General features: G+C 40.1%; 1 protein-coding gene across 1 annotated transcript; it reads left to right on the top strand.

Annotated features, from left to right (window-relative positions):
* Positions 1 to 3,652: 3,652 nt before the first annotated feature.
* On the top strand, positions 3,653 to 24,582 carry LOC124285261 (multidrug resistance-associated protein 1-like). Its single transcript, XM_046721458.1, has 26 exons — positions 3,653 to 3,757; positions 5,071 to 5,190; positions 6,066 to 6,194; positions 8,832 to 8,951; positions 9,871 to 9,932; positions 12,825 to 13,088; positions 13,836 to 14,013; positions 14,286 to 14,606; positions 14,787 to 14,924; positions 15,484 to 15,594; positions 15,767 to 15,855; positions 16,416 to 16,578; positions 16,681 to 16,857; positions 17,190 to 17,357; positions 17,766 to 17,972; positions 18,943 to 19,062; positions 19,281 to 19,518; positions 19,785 to 20,095; positions 21,308 to 21,507; positions 22,147 to 22,273; positions 22,389 to 22,490; positions 22,651 to 22,797; positions 23,277 to 23,435; positions 23,610 to 23,776; positions 23,917 to 24,111; positions 24,468 to 24,582. The coding sequence occupies exons 1-26, from the start codon at positions 3,653 to 3,655 to the stop codon at positions 24,580 to 24,582; spliced, it is 4,233 nt and encodes a 1,410-aa protein (XP_046577414.1).
* The last annotated feature ends 717 nt before the right edge of the window (positions 24,583 to 25,299 follow it).

Below are 25,299 nucleotides of genomic sequence, written 5' to 3'. Positions count from 1 at the left end.
TGGAAAGGATCTGTTTTGACATTTAAGTATGGTAAACATAAAAATATAGACCGGTCCCGTCAAAGCCCTGTCCACAAGCTCCCCTCTCCATTTTGACGTTAAGAGGGGTGGGGAGCGTCTATAGCAGCCGGCGAAACTTGATTGCGCGTGTGATGAATTGAGCTTGTCACTGTTTGGTATTTGTCGTTTTTTACCGAACCTTTAAAAGACAGCTTAGATGTTTTGAGTGCGTAACATATTTAAGTTGTCAAATTGTAAGTGGTGTGTGAAAATTTGGTACTCCTATGTTCAAAGGTTTTATCATTAATATTACACCTTACCTTTTTATTGATCATTGCGTTTTAGTCAATAATGATAATAATTTAGTTTTATGGGATAGAGACTACATCCCTATATGGTATAACTTTTATTAAGGTATATTTCAGTTTACATATCAGAGAGATGAGGTGAAATGGGGTTTATCGTCGCACATAAGAATATTTCGCTCATATGACGACGTGCATGCCAGTAGATGTGTGGCTGCTTCTACTAGCTCAGACTTAATTTGGTTTTATAGTGCCAGCTCACTGAGATTCCATGCCGCAGTTTAGCATGAATACCCAACTCAATTATTGCTCATACCGGTACATGAAATTGCACCTGCTTAGATGCAAATCGTAGGCAGCTGTTCACTAAACATTTACAAATAGATTTCAAATATGCTCCGATATCACACGGTTCTCTTTCTAAGATACTCTCATCCAAAATATTAATGTTGTTCTAAGATGCGGTGAAGTCCTACCAAACGTTTCGAAAAATAATCTGACGCCTTCTGCCATGAGCAAGCCACTCTGCAAGTAAATATGTAGCTCATTTCCAAATAATCATTACCACATCTTAAACAATACGTACAATAACAACATCCTTAATAAACACCTGGGCCCTTATTCTCGAAAAGTTCGTAGCCCTAAGGTTCTTAACTTTGATCGTAGGCAATGTGTTAAGAATGGGCTAAAGGAGTTCATAGTGTTACGAACGTTTCGAGAATAGCTATCCTGCTCCTGCTGAGTCATCAAATATTGCCAACTTTATCAAAATCTGGCGAATAATTTCAATGCAGAAATACATCAAATCTTGGTTAAATATATTTCAATATTCACCTAAGTTTCATAAAAATCAATTGAGAATGATGTCATTTATTCTGGTACAGGGGCTCGATCCACAAAGCGTTTGTAGCACTACGTCATCCGTAATCCTATGATAAACTATACAGTTACGATAGCCCATAACGCTACGTTCGATTCCCCACATGGGTACAATGTGTGAAGTCCATTCCCCAGAATATTGCTGGAATATTGTTAAAAAACTATACTCACTCACTCACTCACTCTTAAAGCATGTGCCTGGCGCTCGGCATTAATGGGTACAACAAGGACTGGTCGGCTCGGAGTCAGTATAATGTGTCTGAGTGGGATATTCATGCTTCACTGCGGCATGTTATCTCAGTGGGCTAGCACTATAAAACCAGCTTAAGTCTGGGCTAGTACAAGCAGTCGCACATACCCATACACACGCATGCACGTCGTCATATGAGCGAAATATTCTCAAGCAAGACGTTAAACCCAATTTCACCTCAACTCACCTCTTAAAGCACGAGCGAACCCACAATGTTTATTCCAAGTGGTTGCAATGTAACCATTTTGTATTTGTTTTCCCAGCTCTAGATCTGCATTTAAATCAATTGTATCTGGTACCTGATCAGGCGAATACGTGATAGTAATCACGATTATCAATAACTTGATGTATATATCAATACTTTTTAAAACTCATTGAAGGTTTTTTAAAAAATATTTTGCTTTATTAATTAAAATGACTTGTTTTTTAACGTTGTGTGGTGTAACAAAAATTCTAAACATATAGTTTTCTCCTTACTGTCATGCTGTCAAATATCCCAGTAATTCGCTGCTCTTCTCGCTTTATTTTCCTGTCTCTTCTAACTTTGAACTGATCTTTCCATCCACAGGAATGGAATCAGCTAATGATTCAATACGAGGTCCCGCCTCTTCAGAGAAATGTTTAAATATTCCATGTATGGTTTCATACACACTCACATAAATTAAACTGAAAGAATTTTCATGATCGAAAACCGTTGACATTGACTATTTTTCTATTCTTAATAAATTATATCTACTGAAATATTTCGCTAAAGCTGCATGTGTAGCTTCTCTGTTCCCGGCTTAGGCTGTATGTGTAGTGTCTCTGTTCCCGGCTTAGGCTGCATGTGTAGCTTCTCTGTTCCCGGCTTATGCTGCATATGTAGCTTCCCAGTTCCCGGCTTAAGCTGCTTGTGTAGCTTCACTGTTCCGAGCTTAGGCTGCATGTGTAGCTTCACTGTTCCCGGCTTAGGCTGCATGTGTAGCTCCTCTGTTCCCGGCTTATGCTGCATATGTAGCTCCCCGGCTTATCTCTGTTCCGGCTTATGCTGCATGCTGTTCCCAGCTTAGGCTGCATGTGTAGCTTCTGTTCCCAGCTTAGGCTGCATGTGTAGCTTCACTGTTCCCGGCTTAGGCTGCATGTGTAGCTCCTCTGTTCCCGGCTTAGGCTGCATAGCTTCTCTGTTCCCGGCTTAGGCTGCATGTGTAGCTTCTCTGTTCCCAGCTTAGGCTGCATGTGTAGCTTCTCTGTTCCCGGCTTAGGCTGCATGTGTAGCTTCTCTGTTCCCGGCTTAGGCTGCATGTGTAGCTTCTCTGTTCCCGGCTTAGGCTGCATGTGTGCATGCTTCTCTGTTCCCGGCTTAGCTGCATATGCTAGCTTCCCGGCTGTTCCCGGCTTAGGCTGCATATGTAGCTTCTCTGTTCCCGGCTTATGCTGCATGTGTAGCTTCTCTGTTCCCGGCTTAGGCTGCATGTGCTGCATTCCCGTTAGGCTGCAGCTTCTCTGTTCCCGGCTTAGGCTGCATGTGTAGCTCCTCTGTTCCCGGCTTAGGCTGCATGTGTAGCTTCTCTGTTCCCGGCTTAGGCTGCATGTGTAGCTTCTCTGTTCCCGGCTTAGGCTGCATGTGTAGCTTCTCTGTTCCCGGCTTAGGCTGCATGTGTAGCTTCTCTGTTCCCGGCTTAGGCTGCATGTGCTTCTCTCTTCCCGGCTTAGGCTGCATGTGCAGCTTCTCTGTTCCCGGCTTAGGCTGCATGTGTAGCTTCTCTGTTCCCGGCTTAGGCTGCATGTGTAGCTCCTCTGTTCCCGGCTTATGCTGCATGTGTAGCTTCTCTGTTCCCGGCTTAGCTGCATGTGTAGCTTCTGTGTTCCCGGCTCATGCTGCATGTGTAGCGTCTCTGTTCCCGGCTTATGCTGCATGTGCAGCTTCTCTGTTCCTGGCTTAGGCTGCATGTGTAGCGTCTTTGTTCCCGGGTTATGCTGCATGTGCAGCTTTTCTGTACCCGGCCTATACTGTATGTAGCTTGTCGGTTTATGCTTCATGTGTTCATGTAGCTTCTCTGTTCCCCGCTTATGCTGAGCGTGTAGCTCCTCTGTACCCGACCTATGCTGCATATTTAATGTTATCGACTATTTGCTGCATGTCTACTCTGAAATCCTTCTGTTCTAGGACACAAACCTGACCTGGTACAACGCATGGCCTCAGTTCACAGACTGCTTCCAGTCAACGGTGCTGGTGTGGATGCCGTGTGGGTGGCTGTGGCTGACGTCGCCGTTCTACTTCTACTACCTCATGAACGTCACACCGACATCGCTGTCATCACGATATAAATATATAGCAAAGACGGTAAGCTGTAATACCCATGGTTTTTAACAAACGTTTCATCACGATACAAAATAACAAGTAATGTGTAGCAACACAGTTTTTTAACGATCGATACATCACGAAAAAGCAGTAATAATGTTAATGATAATTTGTTTGAGTAAGTATTCTCGCCTGTAAATATTCTGTAAGTCTGGACCAGACAAGCCTGTGACTGATATTGTGACAAACAATCCATGATCAACTAAATCACCCACCATGACCCACCTTATCCATTAAATTCCCTCTTTCGATCAACGTCAGGTGGTTGAAGTCTTGTCAAATTCGGAATCCCCTCGGGGAGCAATGTGAAGACATTAATGAGGGGGGATTATGGATGTTTATTTCTGTAATATGAAGCGTTTCGGAGTTTATTCTTACTCACTCATCAGGTGAATGAAAGCTAGGAAACGGGTAGCTTTGTATGGAAATGTGAAACCCCAAAGGAGTCACAATTGTATAATTAGTCACAATTGTACAATCGACTCTGCTTTTATCAGAGATTTCTTATGAATGTGGAAAGGGTTTGTCTCTTCTATTATTATTTATTATTATATTATAGGATATTTAGGACTCTTTCAGTGTTGTCACAACCCCAAGTGTACAGTACACAACACTGTGCACTTAAAAGAACCCACGAATCCGTTGGTATATGACCAGATGGTGGCCACATGAATGCGTGCAAACACCTAGTTGCGGGTACAGCAACGTGCAGTGAACTTGGACAAAGTACTGTGACTATGTGTCCCAGTCAACCCAGCTGTGAATGGGTACCTCGTAAGGATGAGAAAACCGCAATAACTAGTGGCTGCAAGAGTTGTATGCTCCCCCGGGAGTTGAGATTGATAATACGATGTGCCGTTGAGATTGACATCCAGTAATCGAGGGGAAAAAATGTCAGCGCCTTGAGCATGTATCAGATACATGGATATGTGCGCGATATAAATATCGTATAATAATAATTATACTACACAAGTTGACAATATATACCGACCCTTTACCCAAATGATTATGCATGAATGACACAGTCCATTACGTTCCACCCGTGGAGATCCGGGTAAGACTTGGTCTTCAGTAATCCATGCTTGTCGTAAGAGTCGACTAACGGGATCGGGTGGTCAGGCTCGATGACATGGTTGACTGCCCAGTTACGTAGATCGATGGATTGTCTGGTCCAGACTCGATTATCTACAGACCGACGGTATGCAACTGTAACATTGCTGATGCGGCGTTGAACACTATTCACTCACTCCCTGACAATACGAATTCCTCCGAAACGTTCTTCTTTTGACTTTCAGATACTGTGTTCATGCCTCGTCATGCTCTCTGTCATACGACTCATCTACGCTGCAGACAGTTACAACACCAGGACATTCTCTGCCTTCTTCATCGCGCCTGCTGTCCAGACAGTTACCTTTGTAAGACAAGAAAAAACAAGAAGGAAGAGCTTTGTTCATACAAGAAATATTTTTATCCAAAATCACATTGTTTGCTTCCTGTACAAATCATGGGTGAAGAGTTGATTAACGAGTCCTGCATTTAAATCAAATTAATCTGATACCTCGTCAGGTGAATATTTGATAGGAATCATTATCAATAACTTCATGAAAGTATACTATATATAAATACTTTTCAACGTTTTCTAAAGTGTGTATTGAAATACCTTGCTCTATTTATTAAAATGACAAATGTTTCCAAAAGCTGCGTTGTATCACCTGAATGAATACCAATATGAAAACATGAAGCAAGACCTTTGTTCATACAAGAAGTAGTTTGATGAAAATATCCCATTTTTTGCTTCCTTTACTAATCATGGGTGTAGAGTTGCGGTCATTTGGCGTTCAAGACAACTGTTGTCATGTATTCAAACCCCTGTTCATCCTGGTAAGATTGTTAGTTTGAAGGCACCATCCAGATGCTTATTTGCTGATTAAATTGGTAAGAACATGCATCACCTTGTGATACTTTGAGCTCCCAAAGCAACCGGACACACCGTGTTAGAATTGTTCACATTCTGCAAAACAAGAGGGAGGATGTTGGGTAGGTCAAATATCCCAGAAGCATATAAAGTGTACCATGACGTATTGACATTCCACCCTGACGCCCTGTCAATGCAGAATGACAATCTAGAGTCAGTCGTTTTGGGTGATAGTGTTAGCAAAACACATTGCCACACTTTGCAGATTTGCCGATGGTGTTTAATATTGATGCCAGAAAGTTTGATACTTCAAAACTGTCTAATGCTGTTGGTTCCAAATGAAATACCATGTGAACATCTTATGTGTTATTTCAGCTGCTTGCTATCCTGCTGCTGCTCCTGGAGAGGAAGAAAGGTCTCATCACTTCCGGGGTGATGTTCAACTTCTGGCTGCTACTCACCCTGGTTGACTTCATCCCCTTCTACTCCATCATCATGCAGGAGGTATTTGGAAGAAATATAATACTATAATTTTATGACTGATCAGAAACAATGATAGTGTTCACATAGAATTCAGAAAGGGATTTTCGTAGTGTCAGAAGCAGAAGAGGCATGTGTTCACCATGAGAAGCATGTTGCACTTCTGGAAGGTGATTCTGTTCCAGTGATCTGTCACTATCAGCTTCACTGTGGAGAAAACTTTCTCCACTTCAGTTGTTGACAGAATTACACTTCATGGACAGACAAAGCATTCACAGTGTTTGGAAACATATTTCCAAGTTAAGGCTTGGGGCAGGTCAGGGTCTTCAGGATGGTTGGTTGTGAACTATAGTCCGTTTGCTACAAAATCGTACGGATGAAACGGCATGAAAGTTAGTCACTTGTCCATACCAAATCGTCACTATATTTTCAGACATGTACATGAAGAAGAGGAAAAGTTGTTTGATAAACGATCATGTAAATATTGGTGTTTTAATGACTGTTTTAACAACTTGGTATGCACAGTAAACAGAACAGCTAAAGCGTATCGCGGAACACAGGGATACTCTCAGAACTTCTAGTCTGAAATGTTTTCTAACTAAATGTTTTCTAACTAAACTAAATTAATCCTTTATTTGACTCCACTCAAGCTGTATCTGGCCCACAACAAGTCCATAGTGCCCTGCCAGCTCACTTATCTAGAAGAGAACAAGTGAACAGATTAAATTATAATGAACAACTATATTTCATTCCAGTTAGTAATATACATTAAATTAGGTGATACCTTGCTAATTTTGAGGCACCAAATTCTGTCCATGAGACGATAAGGGGGCGATACAAACAGCTATGTGGCAAGTTATGTTTGATCAGGAAGAATAGCAATTCTGTGCATCCACCAGCATGGCAGTATTCTGTTCTGTGTAGTTTGAGAAAATACCCTGATTGGACACTGCTTCATCCTTTTCCATAAGGACTGCATCTTGATACGTTTGTGAATTTTCATGAAGGAAATCTTTAGAGTCTCACATCAAACTGCTGTCCAGATCTGTTATCCATTTCTCCCCATGCCGTTCCAATTCGTGTACAGCGACCAAAACATCTCGACCTTCCTTTCGTCGTCTTCATTTGTTACTGAATATTTCAATCAGGGACAGGTCTTGTGACTAGCATCTTTCTTCTTGTTAGTTGGTTTCACCGACTCGTGTACCCTTGTGTTTCCATACTAGGAAAGTACCTGTGACTCATCTAATTTTGGTCTGGAAAGAAATCAAAGTTAATGTACCATACTCAAATTATACTTGGATATGAATATTGATATGGAAATGAAATTACAGAAAATATGCATATGAGTATCATAGCCATTGTGAAGTGCTTCTCAGTTTTAATTCGTTAAATAGATCTAATCCTTAAAGACATTTTTGTTCCATTAAATCACAACTTCAAATTTAACAAACTTGGCCAGCTTTTCAACGATAACTACCTATGCCATTTGAATTATATTATTGGGCAGGACAAACGCAAATACAGCACAAGAATAATTTTGGATTGCCGATTGATTCAGAATGGCGGACATGTTGAGTTACAGTATTTCAAATAAACAAGACAAGGAATCTCGGACACAAAAAACACATACAAATAAAAAACACGTGGTCCTTAAATCGTTTTCTTTATTTCATATATGGTTAGCTTTAGATGAGATGTGAAAAGGAAAATTGAATCGACGATCTAAGATTCAAGGACTGAGACTTAGAGGTACATACCGGTTTGTAGACGACATTTCCTAGTGTTAGCCTTCACAGCTTCTTCTCTTTTCTACCCGTGAAGGTCCGGGTTTGAATATTGATCTTCAGTAACCCATGCTTGTCGTAAGAGGCGACTAAAGGGGTCGGTTGGTCAGGCTCGCTGACTTGGTTGACACATGCCATCGGTTCCCAATTGCGTAGATCGATGTTCATGCTGTTGATCACTGGATTGTCTGGTCCAGACCCGATTATTTACAGACCGCTGCCATATAGCTGGAATATTGCTGAGTGTGGCGTAAAACTAAACTCACTCACTCTTCTCTTTTCCTCTTGATTCTACCATTGTGCTCCAAACCGCGAATTTATCCTCCTAGACATTAGCATGCTTTAAAATCGACCTTCCTAATTAATATCAAAACAATCTTGCGTCTCCTCAGGAAAAGGAGAACACTTAGCTTAGTTAAAATCCGGAATATACAGGCGTAAAATCCGGAATATACAGGCGTACAGCCGCAATAAAATATGCCATGAAGTGAACTGAAAAGGGCAGGGTGACAAATATGAATCGGATTATCTGTTCGGACAGACAAAATTGAAATTTGACTGAAAAGTCTGCCTTCTAAAACAGGATATATATCAACGGTCTGAAAACCATTTCCCTTCCTATGGTTTTCCAGCCTGATCTTACTTAACACAGGCCTGTTAAAACAGCATAATAATAATAAAAAAAGACCAGAGGGAAGATTTCAAAGTTTCCAACAGCTGACTTTCCCTTTTGTCACGCCATATTCTTTGATATCTATATTTTACAAATCTCGGTGTACACCCGAGCATGCTTTTTCTGAGATTTCAAACAGCGTCACATGAATCAAAAGTTGTTTTATCTGGGTTTAATATCCAAACTGCCGCTATGTTTCAGCAATACGAGCAAAACATCCGCAAAGATGTATTCTTCTACATATACTATGGGCTAGTATTGTCAGAGCTGATCCTGAGCTGTTGTGCAGAGACGTCTTCAGAATTGACTACCCAGAACAAGGTATGACCTGGAATATTCGGCACGGTGTACAAATGCATATCCTTACAGACACGTTCTCCTCGTCATCTGAGCCTGTTCATATTGATAAATAATAATAAAGAGAATATTTATAACGCGACTTTGCCAGGTTAGATATCCTGCTCAAAGCGCACAGTCTGATCACGCCGGATAACCCAAGCTGCATGTCAGGCGCTAGAAGGTTAATAGTCTCACGACTTATTTCACCGAGTACCCATTTTCTGCTGAGTGAACAGAGGCAATTTTGAACAAACGCATTTGCCTTATGTGAGACCACATGTATCACACGTGCTTCGTTGTGGGTAGAACTGAAGTCCTAGACACTCTCAGGAGTCAAGCTGTCACACACGGTCACCCATCCAAGGACTCTCTGCGCCCAACGTTGCTTAAATTCAACTGATTGTGGCCTCATCATGAGTCTATGCACAAGGACCCGACGCCACCACCATATTACTTTAATAGCAACAAAACCTTTTCCATACTGACAAGACATCTGGAATCTATTACAGGATTCAAGCAATGTTCAATATAGTTATCTGAATTACCCATTGTAACAAACATATAGCTCTACCTTATGCTAAAAACTGATGTACTACAGGAACAATATTAACTTTAATAGCATATGAATTGGAGATCCATGTTGAAGTGGATCAGCAGGAATCCATATTTGGTGTCACTGACTTGGCTGATGTATCTAATGGTATTCGGTAGATCGATGCTGATGATTTCAACCTCTGTATTATCTGGCCCAGAAGCGATTATTGAGAGTTACCTCGCATATAGCCGGAATATTGCTGAGTGGGGTGTAAACAAGTACATAAAACACAAGATACTCGTACCTGGTCAATTTTCAAACTGCCTGACTAAATACCTACATTGTATCATTCCTTCATACTTCCAGAAACCGTGTCCTGAACTGAGCGCTTCCTTTCTCTCAAGGATCACCTTTTGGTGGATGAACAGGTGACACTACATAACATTATATATGCAGTTGTAGAAGTTGCCTTAATTGGATATTGTTTGTGTTCGGTCATAGTTAATTTATTATGTGTGGGATGAAGCTTGACTCTTTGGTTAAGTTTCTTGCTGTTATCGGAGAGAAGAAGCACAGTGAACCTCTGAGGCTTCCATTCGGTTTGATATTGGATATCTAGTTTAGATACCGCCAATAAAATACTTGTGTTGGAACACTTCGTGAAATGTGTCAATATCGAGGGAGAAATGCGCCAACTGGCTGATTTCTTCCCCACTCTCAAAAAATCTAAAACATTATTCTATTGTTTCATCTGGTTCGGTTAAATGCATACTATCATCAAAATTCAAACAGTTTGCCTCTTGGTATAAATTCCTGTTTTCCTTCATATATGAAACTGTAATTCTGACATTGTTATTTTTAATAGCTTATTAATGAGAGGATACCGGAAGGCTTTGACAGAAACCGACATCGGTGATATGCAAATAGTGGAGCGGCAAAGATCATGTTTTCATAAGAATTGTGCATTTGATGATAAAAGCACCAAAATTGGTAATCATGTAAAAGAACATTTCTGACATAATTTCAGATATGGAGGCACCTCAAATTTTGTATCTTATGCGCATGCGCAGTACATAAACTTTGACATACTATTTTCAGCGTTTCTCATTAAATCTTTAATATTACCATTCATTACACACCTATAATTTTCATAAATAGTGATTTACAGGTTCATGAAATGACAAGAAATACATAATTTTAGAATAATACAAAACATTTCGAACCAATGAACAACCCCTTTTCCCTAAATGGCGGCTAGCAGATAGCTTTTGGGACCATTGAACTCTTCGAGAAAATGTGTTATGCTTGGGATTTATCGGATTAAAATTGACTGAAAATGAACATAATAAGTGGCAAAAGAAATGCAGTACAATAAAAACTAGAATCATCAGAAGATGACAAATCCCTCCGGCCCCGATACATTTGAACGCACAAATCATCGAACAGTTACTTATTAAAGTCCAACTTGATTTTGTTTATTCATCATTTCCAAGGAAAACGTCTTGGATATGTTCAACAATTAAAAATCTATGTGAACTTCATGGCTCTAGGGCAAGAAAGGGAGATACTTTAGATTGTCTTTTGCAAGGGAGCAGTCATTTTTCCGGTGCAAATCATTGGTTTTATTGTTTATTAGCCAATATTGTGACCAAGCTTCTGACCTCTTCACTCTCTCATATTAGTGACAACAGGGTTAGCCTCACACCATGAAGGGTCAACATCAATCTACGATGACAAAAAACCGCTAACTTGGATTGCAGACAGGTTACCCACAGCTTCCCCATTGAAGGATCGTCCCCATTCACCTTACCACCAACTGGAGCAACTTTGCAAGTCACCAAGAACCAAAGCTACCAGAATGCAGGGTCTTCCCGGCTTGCTCAGCTTGATACTATTATCAGACGAGTCTTCCTGGGCCTCACCATGTCCAGATCCATCAACGAGGTGATGATATCACACTTCAAAGATCCACAGTCCGACAAAGAACTATGCGTTTGTCCATGGTCAACCAGCAGAAGTATCAGGAGTCTATCTCCGACCACATCTGCTCAGCATCGGCGTGAGTCACCTTACTACTTAGACAAGGAAGTACTGGCCAATCTTAACGAACAGATATAACATGACGCCACCGCTCCACTCTATCTTCCGCAGATAGACTATGCAGAAACCCTACAACCCAGCTCACAGATGTGATAGAGTCATTTCTATCCAAAGAAGTAATAGAAGTTATACCTCAAGAGGCACTTGACCTGGGGTTCTGCTCCCCAATTTTCTTGGTTCCCAAGAACGATTTATCAGAAAGTCCAGACTAATATGAAGACGTTCAACAACGATTATTTATTGAAGGCAGAGAAGTTCAGAATTCTCCACCTTCTACAACTGAAGCAGATGATGAGACAGAACAACTTTCTGGCAAGCATAGATTTAAGGATGCATATCTGCATATGCCAATCCATCCAGGATCCAGAAAGTATCTACGATTCCTGTTCAACCATAAAAAAATATCAGTGGAATGTTCTACAGTTTGGCATTTTCATGGCCCGTGGTTATTTACACAGGTAACCAAGCCCATCGTGAGCTTCCCAGGAAATAATCTCAAAAACGTAACATGAGGACTGTAACAACAATCAAACCTTAACTATTACAGAATTACCTAAAATAATGATGCTTTATGGATTATCTGTGATGAGTGAATACATTTTAGGAGTTTTCTCAAAATCATACATAGACAAATAATTCCGAGTTGCGTTTCCTGATCTAACAGAGGTATTGGTTCAGTTATCGATTTTTTAATTGACGTCATAAACAATGGAGGACGTATTTTAAAAAGACTGATTCTGTGTCTACAAGTTTTGAAAAGTTGCCATCAACATACTTGGACATAATCTCGTGGTCCTGGGTGCAATGTCTTTTCAGTGATATTTGTGATTCTGAGCATTATTAGTCTATCTCTCCATGACGATTTCATAAATTCCCTCATTAACTGAAAGCTTTTTGGAAAAAAACAACAACATAATTTCCATATGGAAGCCGTTGCAATTCATCAGTTTCGGGCCTAACATACACACTAAATCCGTTTTGTGGCACTTTGAAATAGAAATTCCTTACTAGGTTTTGCCGAAATATCTTGACGCCCTTATTACATGATGCAGTATTAAATCCCTTCCAATGTGAAGATTTGTTTTTCAATATTGTGACCACTTATGCCTTTCTTTTTGAAGCTTTGTCTTAAAATCGACCTCAGGAACCGAATGATTTCATAACTCATAACTTGATATGGATGAGAAAATGTGAATTTTGTATTTAAGTTGTGTTCGCAGAGCTCACACCAGGGACAGAGACAAGAAAGTGTTACGTTCTAAAACACTTAACGATTCAGTCATTCTGGATGCTGTTCATGAAAAGACTCCTTTGCTTACGAAAGATAAACCGATGAAGATGAAGGAGCCGGATTTGACATCCAATAGTAACAAAGTGTCCCTAACAAGGATACTGTGGAGGACTTTCTGGTTCGACGTGTTACAGTTTCAGCTATGGAGACTTGTGAGCGATCTGATTAAGTTTGTGAGTCCTTTGATACTTGGGTACGTAGTGCTGCCAGTTTTTGTTCTTCAGCCGCCCACTGTTGTGCTTTACTATGTGTGTGATTGTGTTCATTACTCAAACCCATATAGCTGGAATATTGCTGACTGCAGTGTTAAACAACAAACAAACCAAAAACATTACTCAACCAAACATTGTTATGTTTTACAATTTCCAAGGAGCCAGTCAATACGAAAGGAGCCGCACACAACATCCTATCGCATTCATTTGTCAAACTTAAAGACATGTGCATGTCACAGATAAAGTTCCTTCCTGTCTTGCAACCTTTATATAATAATAATCAGGTTGACCACAACACAAAAGTGTCACCACGCTTATGTCCAACTGAAATTAAAACATACATGAGACATTAAAAAATGAGAAAATGAAAGCTTGTGTTGTAAAATGTTGTTGTCCCTGCGACTTGTGAAGCCAAGCATGCATCATCGTTAGTGACATTTGCTTTAATTAATTTACTGTATTTCGTTTAGTGTTTTCCAGTATGTATTGTGCTCATTGATGTTAAGGATATATTTTCATTTACAGATTCAGAAACATACACTTTATCTTGGTCAGGAGGATCAAAACTGTTTATGTGGAACCCAAATAACAGTTTTTAGAATATCGGTCAATTTCAACAAAAGATATAATATATACATATTGGGTTTTTTCAAATGATTGAACACCCCAAAGCACCAAATGGTGTACCCACAGTAAAGTACATTCATATTGATAAGTATTTATTACAGCCTACTCATCACCTTCACGACAGACAAGACAATACCCACGTGGAAGGGCTATGTGTTGTGTGCCATCCTCTCGTTCACCACATTAACTAAGACAGTCTTTTCTCAAGCCAGCTGGTACCAGGGGAGAAAAGTGGCACTACGGATTTCTGCTGTCACCATATCTGCAATCTATAGAAAGGTGTGTACTCTCACTAAGTACGTATACTCCCACCAACTTGAAGTATTTAACGTGATATCAATCTTAATTTTAAACCAAATAAAAAAGCGTAAATAAGTGTATCCATGGAATGCACTCTAGAGTTGTTTAGAGACCACACCTAGACTTGTGGGTTTCAGTGGTGACTGCTATCATCATCTATTCCCCACATACAACTGGCACGCCATAACATGACCATGGATGTTAACTCACGACACATGTAAAGTTGTCTTTTTTTCATAAATATCTTCCAGTCCTTGAAGATGAGCAACAAGGCCAAGAAAGAGTCTACAATAGGTGAAATTGTGAACCTGATGTCTGTGGACGTAGAGCATTTGCGAACGTTCATATTCTATATCTGGGAATCATGGTCACAGCCTCTGAAAGTTGTCATTTCCCTGTATCTCCTGTACCAGTTTCTTGGAGCCTCTATGTTTGCTGGGATGGCGGTTTTGTTTGTGTTGTTGCCCGTCAACGGTATTACTACTTTACTGTGGAAGAAGTTTCAGGCTGAACTGATGGAACAAAAGGACAAGAGGATGAAGATCACGAATGAAGTACTCAGTGGAATAAAGGTAGAAGTAGGACATCTAGTAGTCTGTCACACATCAGAAATTCAGACAGGACTCTAACGATACAAAGATGCTCTTTTCTGCTTCATTTCATGTGAATGAGAACGTCAAGTCGTATTTCACAGAGATCTGTGTGATTAGTGAGATTCCAAGTGGAATATACCTGCATGTTTTATGTTCCAGATTCTAAAACTATACGCCTGGGAACCGTCTTTCCAACAGAGGATCCTTGAAGTCCGGAAACAGGAGCTGCACATTCTGTGGAAGATCTCCCTAATGCAGGTTTTCACCACCTTCTCCTGGGCGCTGACTCCCTACCTCGTACGTCAACCAACTACCATTACAACACACTTATGTAATGCTTTATGCGTGACAGCATTGAAGAAAGTCCTACCTTGTATGTTTATCAACTATCATAACAGCATACTAGTGTAATTCTTAATGTGCGATACTATTAAAGAAATCATTGTCTGGTATGTCTATCAACTGTCGTTACCTCACACGACTTTATACCGTGTGAGGCATGTGGATGTAATAACGCCTTCATGCCAAATTAATTTGCATTGTTCTATAAATATATATACTCAGTGATAACTATCTCGTGACTTAAAGATTAACAGAAAGCTTCATAAACTGTTTTCTATAGTTGTTTAAACAACTGAATTAGCTAGATTAAATCAGGGCCACAATCTCAAAGACATCAATTATAGCTGATGACATCCACCATGCTTCAATGATGGCAGTTTATGTAGATCAACGTATTCCCACACCAATCACATTTGCTGTGATGCGTGATCATTATTATAGTATTAAAGGAATAGTTGATATATTCATCAGTGTGCTGATACTATACCTTGGGAATGATTTGTATATTTTGCAGGTGTCGTTGGCTACGTTCACGACATATATCGTCACATCTGAAGATCACTATCTGGGACCCGATGTCGTCTTTACCGCCATGTCACTCTTGAGCATCCTGAGACAAGCGGTCGTCAGTTTACCTTCTTTCGTTTCAGATTTAGTTCAGGTAATTGGCATTCTTATGAAAATTGTGCTGATTTACTATTGAATGTCTTTGTATATCCTGGTCAAACAGAAATAGTAGACGCACTTGTACTTCTCATCTGATCAATGCTTCATGGTTAGTTATTTTAAAATTTCAGGCTTTTGTGTCAATGAAGAGGATAACAAAGTTCCTCAATACTGACGATTTGGACGAGACACAGATACATTTTAACTCCACACAGGGTAGGTAATGGTTTACAAATTACATGATGTGACATCATGAAACTGAAACTTCATGTGATATTTTGGGGTGGCTTGGGTTGGTGAGAACTGGGATGAAAAATTACTATCTGGAAAGAACCTTGCCTTGGCTGGTTCTGTAACCGGATGAGCTGGTGAAAAGGAGACGAATTAATATTTGCATTGAAGCAGTGGTAAAACACATATTTTTTCTCTATCATATGTCCAACACCATACTTCCTCCAAGATGCCAAGGAACTTGTTTGTTCTAAACTAGTCAGTAGAATGCATGTCGTATTAATGTTCTATTCCAATGGCACCATTGAGCCATAAGGATAATGCGTGTATGTTGAGAGAGTAATGATGAAATATCTTCTCCATTTCTTCACACACAGATTCACTATCGAAAACAGATCCTGCACTGAAGATTATTGACGGGTGTTTTCGGTGGACATCTGAATTCGGACCGGCTCTCACAAAGTAAATAGACCATATACATTTTATGATTTTCCCAAATATAATTTGACACTCCTACTCGGAATTTAAACAGATATGGATTTATTTCAGCTGCCATAATACAACAAAACGAACTTTTCTTTTCAGTATCAACTTGACAATCGACGAAGGTCAACTTGCAGCAGTCGTAGGTCAAGTTGGATCAGGAAAATCTTCTCTTTTATCTGCAATATTAGGCGAGATGAACAAGGTCAACGGCTATGTCAGTCTAAAGGTGCATATTTTCGTTCATAGCTCTTATTGTGTTGGACATAGAAACCAAGTCAAATAGTTACGCTTGCCGTATTACACACAAGTCGTTCGTATTTCCTGGCAGAGTCACATTGCCTACGTGCCACAAGTTGCGTGGATCCAGAACGACACCCTGCAGAACAACATTCTGTTCGGGAAGCCCATGGACAGACATTGGTACAACAAAGTAGTGGATTGTTGCGCTCTGACTCCGGATCTGGAGATGTTACCAGCCGGCGACATGACAGAGATTGGGGAGAGAGTGAGTTTCTCTTGCGTTTATTCTACAGAAGAATTGGCCGTCAACATTATGTGTGCTTATCATTAGGCTCAGTCTTCATCTGATCGCATTACTGTTGTAGAAAACTAGCAATTTATCATTGTTTGCTCCCAAACTGCCTTCATTTTTGGAAGAATTGTTGACTACAGAATGGAATAAACCATTTGGACATTCGTCGGTTGTATTAAAAGGGCACTAAGGGAAGCGGCTATGATTGAGTGTGAAAGTGTAGCGAGAAGAGGACAGAAGCAGAGCCCGTGCTGTCTACAACGTTGTGGTTTGTCTGTTGTATTAGTTTCCTCTCTTGTCGTCAGGGTATCAACTTGAGTGGAGGACAGAAGCAGAGAGTGTCTCTAGCTAGAGCTGTCTACAACGATGCGGACATCTATCTGCTGGATGATCCACTCAGCGCTGTTGACAGTCATGTAGGGAAACATATCTTTGACAAGGTCATCAGTAGACAAGGATTGCTTGCTGGCAAGGTAGGAACGTCCCACACTATACATTAATCAATCGATTTATAAAATGTGATCCTCTTGAGCAATATACAACAGCCACAATTTTCCGCCATTTTGCAAATTGACTAAACACTTTTCTTTTACGCATATAAGTATGAAGAGGCTCAAAAGGGCTCAAAACATCCGAACTGACTAATATTGATATTGAAAATTCACATCAAAGTTCGTTTTGTGTATGAAAACCAAATGTTACATATTTTTCTTGAGTAGAATTTGCATGTGAAACTATACACATGTTGCGCTCTATGAAGCCTGTTATTGGTCTCATCTGCCTTGCTGTTCAAAGATGCTGCTAAAGCAGCCAAAGGCAATGCTCATTTCCTTGCCCAGCCACAAGAATATGCACTAATGTCTTTCACCTGTCCCATCCAGACTCGTGTCTTGGTCACTCACGGCATCCACTGGCTCCCAGAGGTGGACTCCATCCTTGTGATGACCCGTGGTCAGATATCAGAGACAGGGACGTATGAGGAGCTTCTGCACCATAACGGACCCTTTTCTGAATTCCTGCAGAAGTATCTTCTTGAGAGCATTGATTCCGGTATCACCGATCCCGAATGTAAGTTGGACATTCCACAGGTAGTCCGTACGTTTGTAATAAAAATGAGTGGAAGTTTACATTATTCTGATAATATCATATAAAAGGTTATTTTCTAAATTACATGTACCTCACTTTCCCATTGGTATGTACCCAGTAACTGAAATACAGAAGAAAGTTCTCCAGCGCCTTCGGTCGGTAAAATACTGGCGAGGAGACAGATGAAGACAGTGTATCTCTAATGTAAGTAAATGTATTCAAACAAAACATAATATATACAATATAAAAACAAAATACCTGGTACAGTTATACCAAATCTGCATAATTGGGTGTTTAATCATTAACATCATTATTGTTGATGATAACAGATTAGTGATTTGCGAAAGGAGGACTATCATCTGACCATCATTGACCCCTGCCACAAACGCTTTCGGAAGCCAAACCTGGACCAACACGGACACATATGGTCTAAGTCTAAGTCGGAACTTGAATCAATTTTGTCAGTGATGTGATACTTTAACATTCTAGATATACCATTTTTTTACTTTGGCATTCAATGCTGACAACCCTATTAAACAATACTTTAGCAAGAGAAGAGAAATCTGGTTTTATATCCATGGCATGAATTTAACTGTTTGACCATAGATGGTATCAGATGATAGATGAACATGGTGCTCATTGGTTTAAGTCCCTTGTTTGCATTTTGCCAAGTGAAGTCCGATTAATTTGTCTAAAGAAACATATCAGAAAAGTGGGAGTGCAGTTCTTACTTCTGTCCTGGATAACTTGTACTCTAATTTAACATAGTTGACTTGAGGGCGTTTACTAATTTCACAGTAAACTGAGAAATTCAATGTTCTGTTGTATTTTCTGAGGTCGCATATGAAGACGGATTTTGATAATTGCTTTTATCATGTTAATCTGTCATATTGACATAAAAATTTGTAAACATATTCACCAGTATTTATACCACTGAAGCATATACTGTGTTGGTGTGTTTAACATTGCAAGTGTTGCAGGAAGTCCCTTGTGGAAAGTACAGAGGTGAAACAAATCAAAGTGCTGAAAGAGAATGAACCTGTGAGAGATAGCAGTAGACTTATAGGGGAAGAGCAGGTGAAGACTGGCAAGGTATGTCGTGATCTCATGTACATCCTCTTATGGTATCACCATAAGGCGTCACCAATGATTTTCAATCCACATCTTTTACAGGCCGCTGTCGCATAGCAGGAATTATGTTGTGTCAGACTGTAAATATTTTCTCTTTTTTTTTGTTGGCAAATTGTGAGGATGGAGCCACATGCTGGCCATGATTGCCGTTGAACTGACCAACAACTATCTTGTTCCAGGTTAAACTGAATGTGTTTCTGGCATACGGCAGAGCTATCGGCCTTTGGACTATATTATTCTCACTCGTCATGTTCGCGTTATTTCAAGCAATGTCAGTGACGTCAAATACGTGGCTCAGTAAATGGACTGACGACAGCTCCCTCAACAACCTCACCATTCTCCCGTCCAACAGCTCAGAGCGAATTGAGAAGAACAATTACTATCTAGGCATCTATGGTGTCTTAGGAGTAGCTCAGAGTAAGACTTGACCGCCATGTGTGATGGAATTTTGTAGTTGTTTCTGTTACGAATATGATTAGGTTCATCCAGCCTAAATTACGTGTTCTTATATATTGTTATAAATGCATGGATGTAATGTATTAATGTTATCAATTATCTTAAGCAGTTACAAGAAACATCTTGTAAAAAATAAATGTGGTTAATGTCAAGCATATTTTATTCGGATCAAAGTTACCATTTACAATATTACCAATTTGACTTTTGATGAACGTTTATATTTACAGCTGTTTTCATCATGACATTTTCCTGTGTGTGGAACCTTAGGACCGTAAAAGCTGCTGGCATTCTCCATACCAACATGCTGAGGAATGTTCTGAGGGCACCGATGTCCTTCTTTGACACCACACCTACGGGCAGGATTGTCAATCGATTCTCCCAGGATATACATACCATCGACACCAGGATTCCGAGTCTGGTGGAGCACACTGGCAACACCATGTTCCGTGTACTCAGCATCATCATCGTCATCTCCTACACCACGCCCATATTCCTCGTGGTTATCATCCCCTTGGTTATTCTGTACTCCTTTATTCAGGTAAAAACTGGTATCCTTGACTGCTGCATTTACCAAAATAAATGGTCGAATATGTTGGTACCGTTAAGAATGTTTCCTTTCTAGTATAGAGGTCACTCATCAAACATTGATTTGAAGTGTTCTTTTCTGTTTGAGATTTTCTTCCGTGTCGTCAGTGAATGGCATACCAAGGTGTTTTCAGGTCTCATGAATCATTTGGCTGTCATCGATTGTTGCAAGTACCATAACAGGTCCACTTATGCTAATACGTTGTGTTTTAAGCAAGTTTTGTTTTTTGTTTTGGGCCTATCATCCAGCATGAATGATCTTTGTAGGCTTTGAAGTGCTCTTCTTTGACATTTATGTTCGCGCCTGCAGTGAATAGTGTAGCATGACAGGGATGTATTATGAATTTACTTGTTCATAAAATCCTTTGTGATATTTACAAAAATCAAGAACCATAGAAGAGATTACAGAGACATATTTGTGATCAGATGATATTCCCTTCCTATTTATTTATTAACTGACACCAAGTAAAACTCAGTCGTACGCGATATCCAGGACCTTTCACAAAGTATACAGTGATCTGAAATCAGTCAATCGAATTAGGGATTTGAACATTTACATCTCCAGAGTCCAGCTCATGTCTGCACAGTTGCATCGTCTTTTGAAGAGAATGGTTTTAGGACAAGATTGAAAGCTGTTCATGTTCTCAGATTATTAGATTATTTAAAACAGGGCATTCCAAAGAAGAACGTTTGCTCTTCTGCATGTTCAGTCCTCTCTGTCGGGGCGGTGGGGTAGCCTAATGGTTAAAGCGTCCGCTAGTCACGCTGAAGACCCGAGTTCGATTCCCCACATGGGTAAAATGTGTGAAGCCTATTTCTAGTGTTCCCCGCCGTGATATTACTGGAATATTGGTAAAAGCGGCGTAAAACCATAGGCACTCAGTCCTCTCTGTCCAGATTGTTTAGCTTATCAGTGAAGTCTTCAAATTCCGTGAAGAATGTATTCATAGTAGTTGACTGTGCTGGTCTGTAAACAACGTTTACATTGCAGATATTTAACTTATAGGGTGTATTTCAAAGGAAGTCGCACAAAGAAATCTGATAACTGAATTCCAGGAAATAATATCACGTCATGACAATTCAAACCATCATATCAACAAATACATGTTTGAGAACTCATATAATATTATAAGACAACAAGAATATTTACATCTTGTTTATGAAGCGCTTCTACGTCACCACCTCAAGACAACTCAAAAGATTAGAGACCAAAGCTCGCTCCCCAATATACAGCCATTTCGGTGATACATTATCAGGAGCCAGTGTTATCAGATCATTCCAAGCCCAGTCGAGGTTCATCAAGGAATCAGAAGACCGGGTTGACAGAAACCAGAGGTTCTCATTTTACGCACTGTGTGCTCTCAGGTATGTGACAAAAGTCATTGAAATCTAGCCAGTTTACAAGCTGACATTCAAGACTAAATCCAAAACAATAGTCACCGAGACCTTGTAAAGAAAGACCAAACATGAATTCATTTGTAGCATAAAACCTTGCTGAAAATACGCCCCACGCTATTAACAGCGTGTTAGCTATGTTTTACACAGTGCTTGTATCTAGGAAAACAAACTGCGTTACAAGTTATAATTCCGCAAATATACTCGGAACATTGTACATGGCATCAATAGCAACACGAACGTTTCTGAAGATACACAAATAGTCTTCAGGAAGTGGTCTTAGCTCTGCATTCGTCATAATATCATGTCCGTGTGTGTGCTGGCATTTAATTTAAAGAGTTGTCTTTCTTATTTAGGTTAACTGGGATCCTATCATTATTGGTTTGAATCCCAGATTAATCCTGATTCTGATTCCTACTTTATCTGCACCATATTTTTGCAGGTGGGCTCCAGTGAAGTAGAAAAAGTCTACCGATCGCATTTGGGGTTTCCTACTTTTATCGTGCATCCCTTTATGGCTTAGTGTAACTGAACTGAAATTGTTTTCACTAAATCAATCATTCGTTTTAAAGAAATGCGTTTCACTTTGTAAACGTGTGTTTTTGACAGATGGCAAGGTGTACGTCTGGAGGTCATCGGAAACATCATCGTTCTGGCCGCCTCCCTTTTTGCCGTCATGTCACGTGACACCCTGTCAGGAGGACTTGTAGGCTTGTCAATCTCCTATGCTTTGGAGGTATGTCATGCCAGGGTAGTATATCCAAGAAATATGTTGTCTTGGTGCTTTAGCCATGTGAATGTGTGTATATCATGTATGGGTGTATTTATACAGGTTCGTACATTTACTTCAGATAACCGCTAACTTGAACTGGTTGGTGCACCTTGTTTCTGAAGTAGAGACACAGCTTGTTTCCGTCGAGAGAGTCAAAGAATACACAGATATAGATTCAGAGGTAAACGCCAAATGCACTTCAAAGAAGCCTTGAATATGTATTCATATGACAATATGCCATCAGTATTATCTTCTGGTATGTTTACATAGCACATCGTTTGGTGAATTTTCTAATCAAGATAAATACTAGCGGTGATTATTATTTTCGTGAATTATACTAGCCACCATGGAATATACCCGAGAGACGTCCATGTCATGACTGGCCAGACGAAGGTGTGGTAAAATTCACAGATTACTCAACGCGGTATAGAGACGGCCTTGACCTTGTACTCGACGGAATCACCTGCACTGTGCATTCCAGGGAAAAGGCAAGTTATTGTAATTACCTTTATTTATAATTATTTTGTGGCTTTTAAGGATGCATTAAAAAATTGAGAAATGCAAAACATTTGAAATGTAACCTGTATCGTTTTAATTGCAAAGCATATATTGGGGCCGCAGATTACAAAATGATGTCTGCGATTGATGTACATTGTTCTACGGTTTTAACTTTGTTATGTCAGGTTTGACATCGTTTTTGACATTTCTACAAGAAACAACTCCATAATACGATTGACATCTGTTCACTGTAAACAACGACGTTAAGTCCAGCATTACATTTGAAGTTACTATCCATGCTGAAAATTAAACACGTGTTGTCAAATACAGTAGTTAAAATACTTGTCTTTTAGAGTCTATGCTTTCGACATCAGCTCCTCCAGTTGTGATTTGCAATGTTATAGGGGGCGATCCTTATATTCACATGGGCAAACGGCATGTTTGAGGATGTCTTACAATTGGCTTTCAGGTGGGCATCGTGGGCAGGACGGGAGCTGGTAAGTCCTCTCTGACTCTGTCCCTGTTCCGGCTGATAGAAGCTGCAGGAGGTGACATCAACATAGATGGTGTTGACATCAGTACACTCGGGCTGCATGACCTCAGGAACAAACTCACCATTCTACCTCAGGTAAGCCTGCATGACCTCAGGAACAAACTCGCCGTACTATCTCAGGTAAGCCTGCATGGCCTCAGGAATTAACTCACCACATTACCTCAGGCGAGCCTGTGGTCAATGCTTGTCATTAGTTTACATGATATAGTTCATAATAATATGAAGAAATGCTTTTAAAAACACTTGTAGGATCCATCATTGTTTGCCGGAAGTCTGCGAGGTAATATTGATCCCTTCAACCAGTATTCAGACAGTCAGATCTGGCGGGCACTGGAACAGGCTCATCTGAAGGCGTTTGTGGAGGTACTTCCTGATGGACTGGAACACGAGTGTAGCGAAGAAGGCGAAAATATGAGGTAAAAAATTTAACATTATTGTTACTTAACATTGTTCCTTTTCAAGCATTCATACTGTATATTTTACTGTGTGCTAAATCTATATATGTACTAGAAAAATGATTTCAGAAAGTATCAGAAACCTTTCTGGCATATTTCAGCGTTGGACAGCGGCAGCTCTTGTGTCTGGCCAGAGCTCTCCTGAAGAAGACCAGGATCCTAGTACTAGACGAGGCCACTGCAGCCGTTGACATGGAAACAGATGACCTGATTCAGCAGACAATTAGGTCAGAGTTCAATGACTGCACAGTGCTAACTATCGCCCACAGGCTCAACACAGTGATGGATTACGACAGGTATTTTTTCATGTTCTTCGTACATGGTATTAAAGAATATGAGTGTATAAGGTATATGTAAACCCATGTCAAAAAGATTTATTGGGGTAAATAATTCGTAAGATGTTACTATATGGTCGTCAGGATGGGCGACTTGGTCGACTGATTGCCCCGATGGCGAAGATGACTTTGTTGACTTTGTTCCAAACCGAATCAAGCTCGAATTATAGATTATTGCTTAGTGGGGAAAAAAAGAAGCACACGCAAACAACAGAAGAAATGAACGACCAAAACAACAGTACAAAAGAAATCACAGAAAGTCCCCAAAATAAGGTTCAACTGTTTTCAAATGAATTGGCAAAACATTTTTATTTCAGGATCCTTGTCCTCGACAACGGCTGTGTGTGTGAGTTTGACACGCCCTCCTCCCTGCTGCAACGTCCTGACAGCGTCTTCTACAACATGGCCAAAGCTGCAGGATTGGCAGGATGATACACAGTCAGTTTGGTTTTATATAGTTTATATTGATTATACAACTACAAAATTACTGGATGGTTTGTATGATACGCTTGTGTGCCATCATCCCTAACGATGTGGCTCTTTGGTCAACAAGACTGCCGGACCCAAACTGGTGTCTATGCTAGCCGCTGTGATACAGATAGCATACTGACGCAAAATGCAGCATACACTAACGTGAACTTGGACGTCCAATAATATCCAGGGCTTACAGCAAATATATACATTTTGTCGAAAATGCATAAATGCAACCATTATTTACCTGTTTACAAACAGCTGTATGCCTTTACCATGGCCCTTGGAGGGAATCTTCGTTGACCCAAAATACCTGGGCTATGCCAAGAAAGGTCCATTATACTTGTTGGGATGTCATCCCAGTTGGCGTGAGTTCAACAAACCGAAATATTAGTTTCGAATAGTCCTGAGTATGTTTCTGGGTTTGTTTTTTTTGAGGTTTGGGGGGAGTTCTTGTACCATTCCCGTCTATCCTTCTGTGCCAACCTGACACTTCATTAAATACTGTTCAAGTACCAATACGTCCAACACATTTCATGGGTCATAGAAAATGTATTTTTTAACTTCTTGACTGCTGCCGTGATCTTACACGAGAGACGAGGAAATCGAAGAACCCCTAACACAAGATTACGTGTGTATACGTCTTGTCCATACGCCTTTGGGTCAAAGACACTGAAA

This window comes from Haliotis rubra, unplaced genomic scaffold (genome assembly GCF_003918875.1).
Source record: "Haliotis rubra isolate DU_JTF1 unplaced genomic scaffold, ASM391887v1 Scf357, whole genome shotgun sequence".
In the NCBI taxonomy this organism is placed as follows: domain Eukaryota; kingdom Metazoa; phylum Mollusca; class Gastropoda; order Lepetellida; family Haliotidae; genus Haliotis; species Haliotis rubra.
This window is presented reverse-complemented; position numbering and strand designations above follow the sequence as displayed.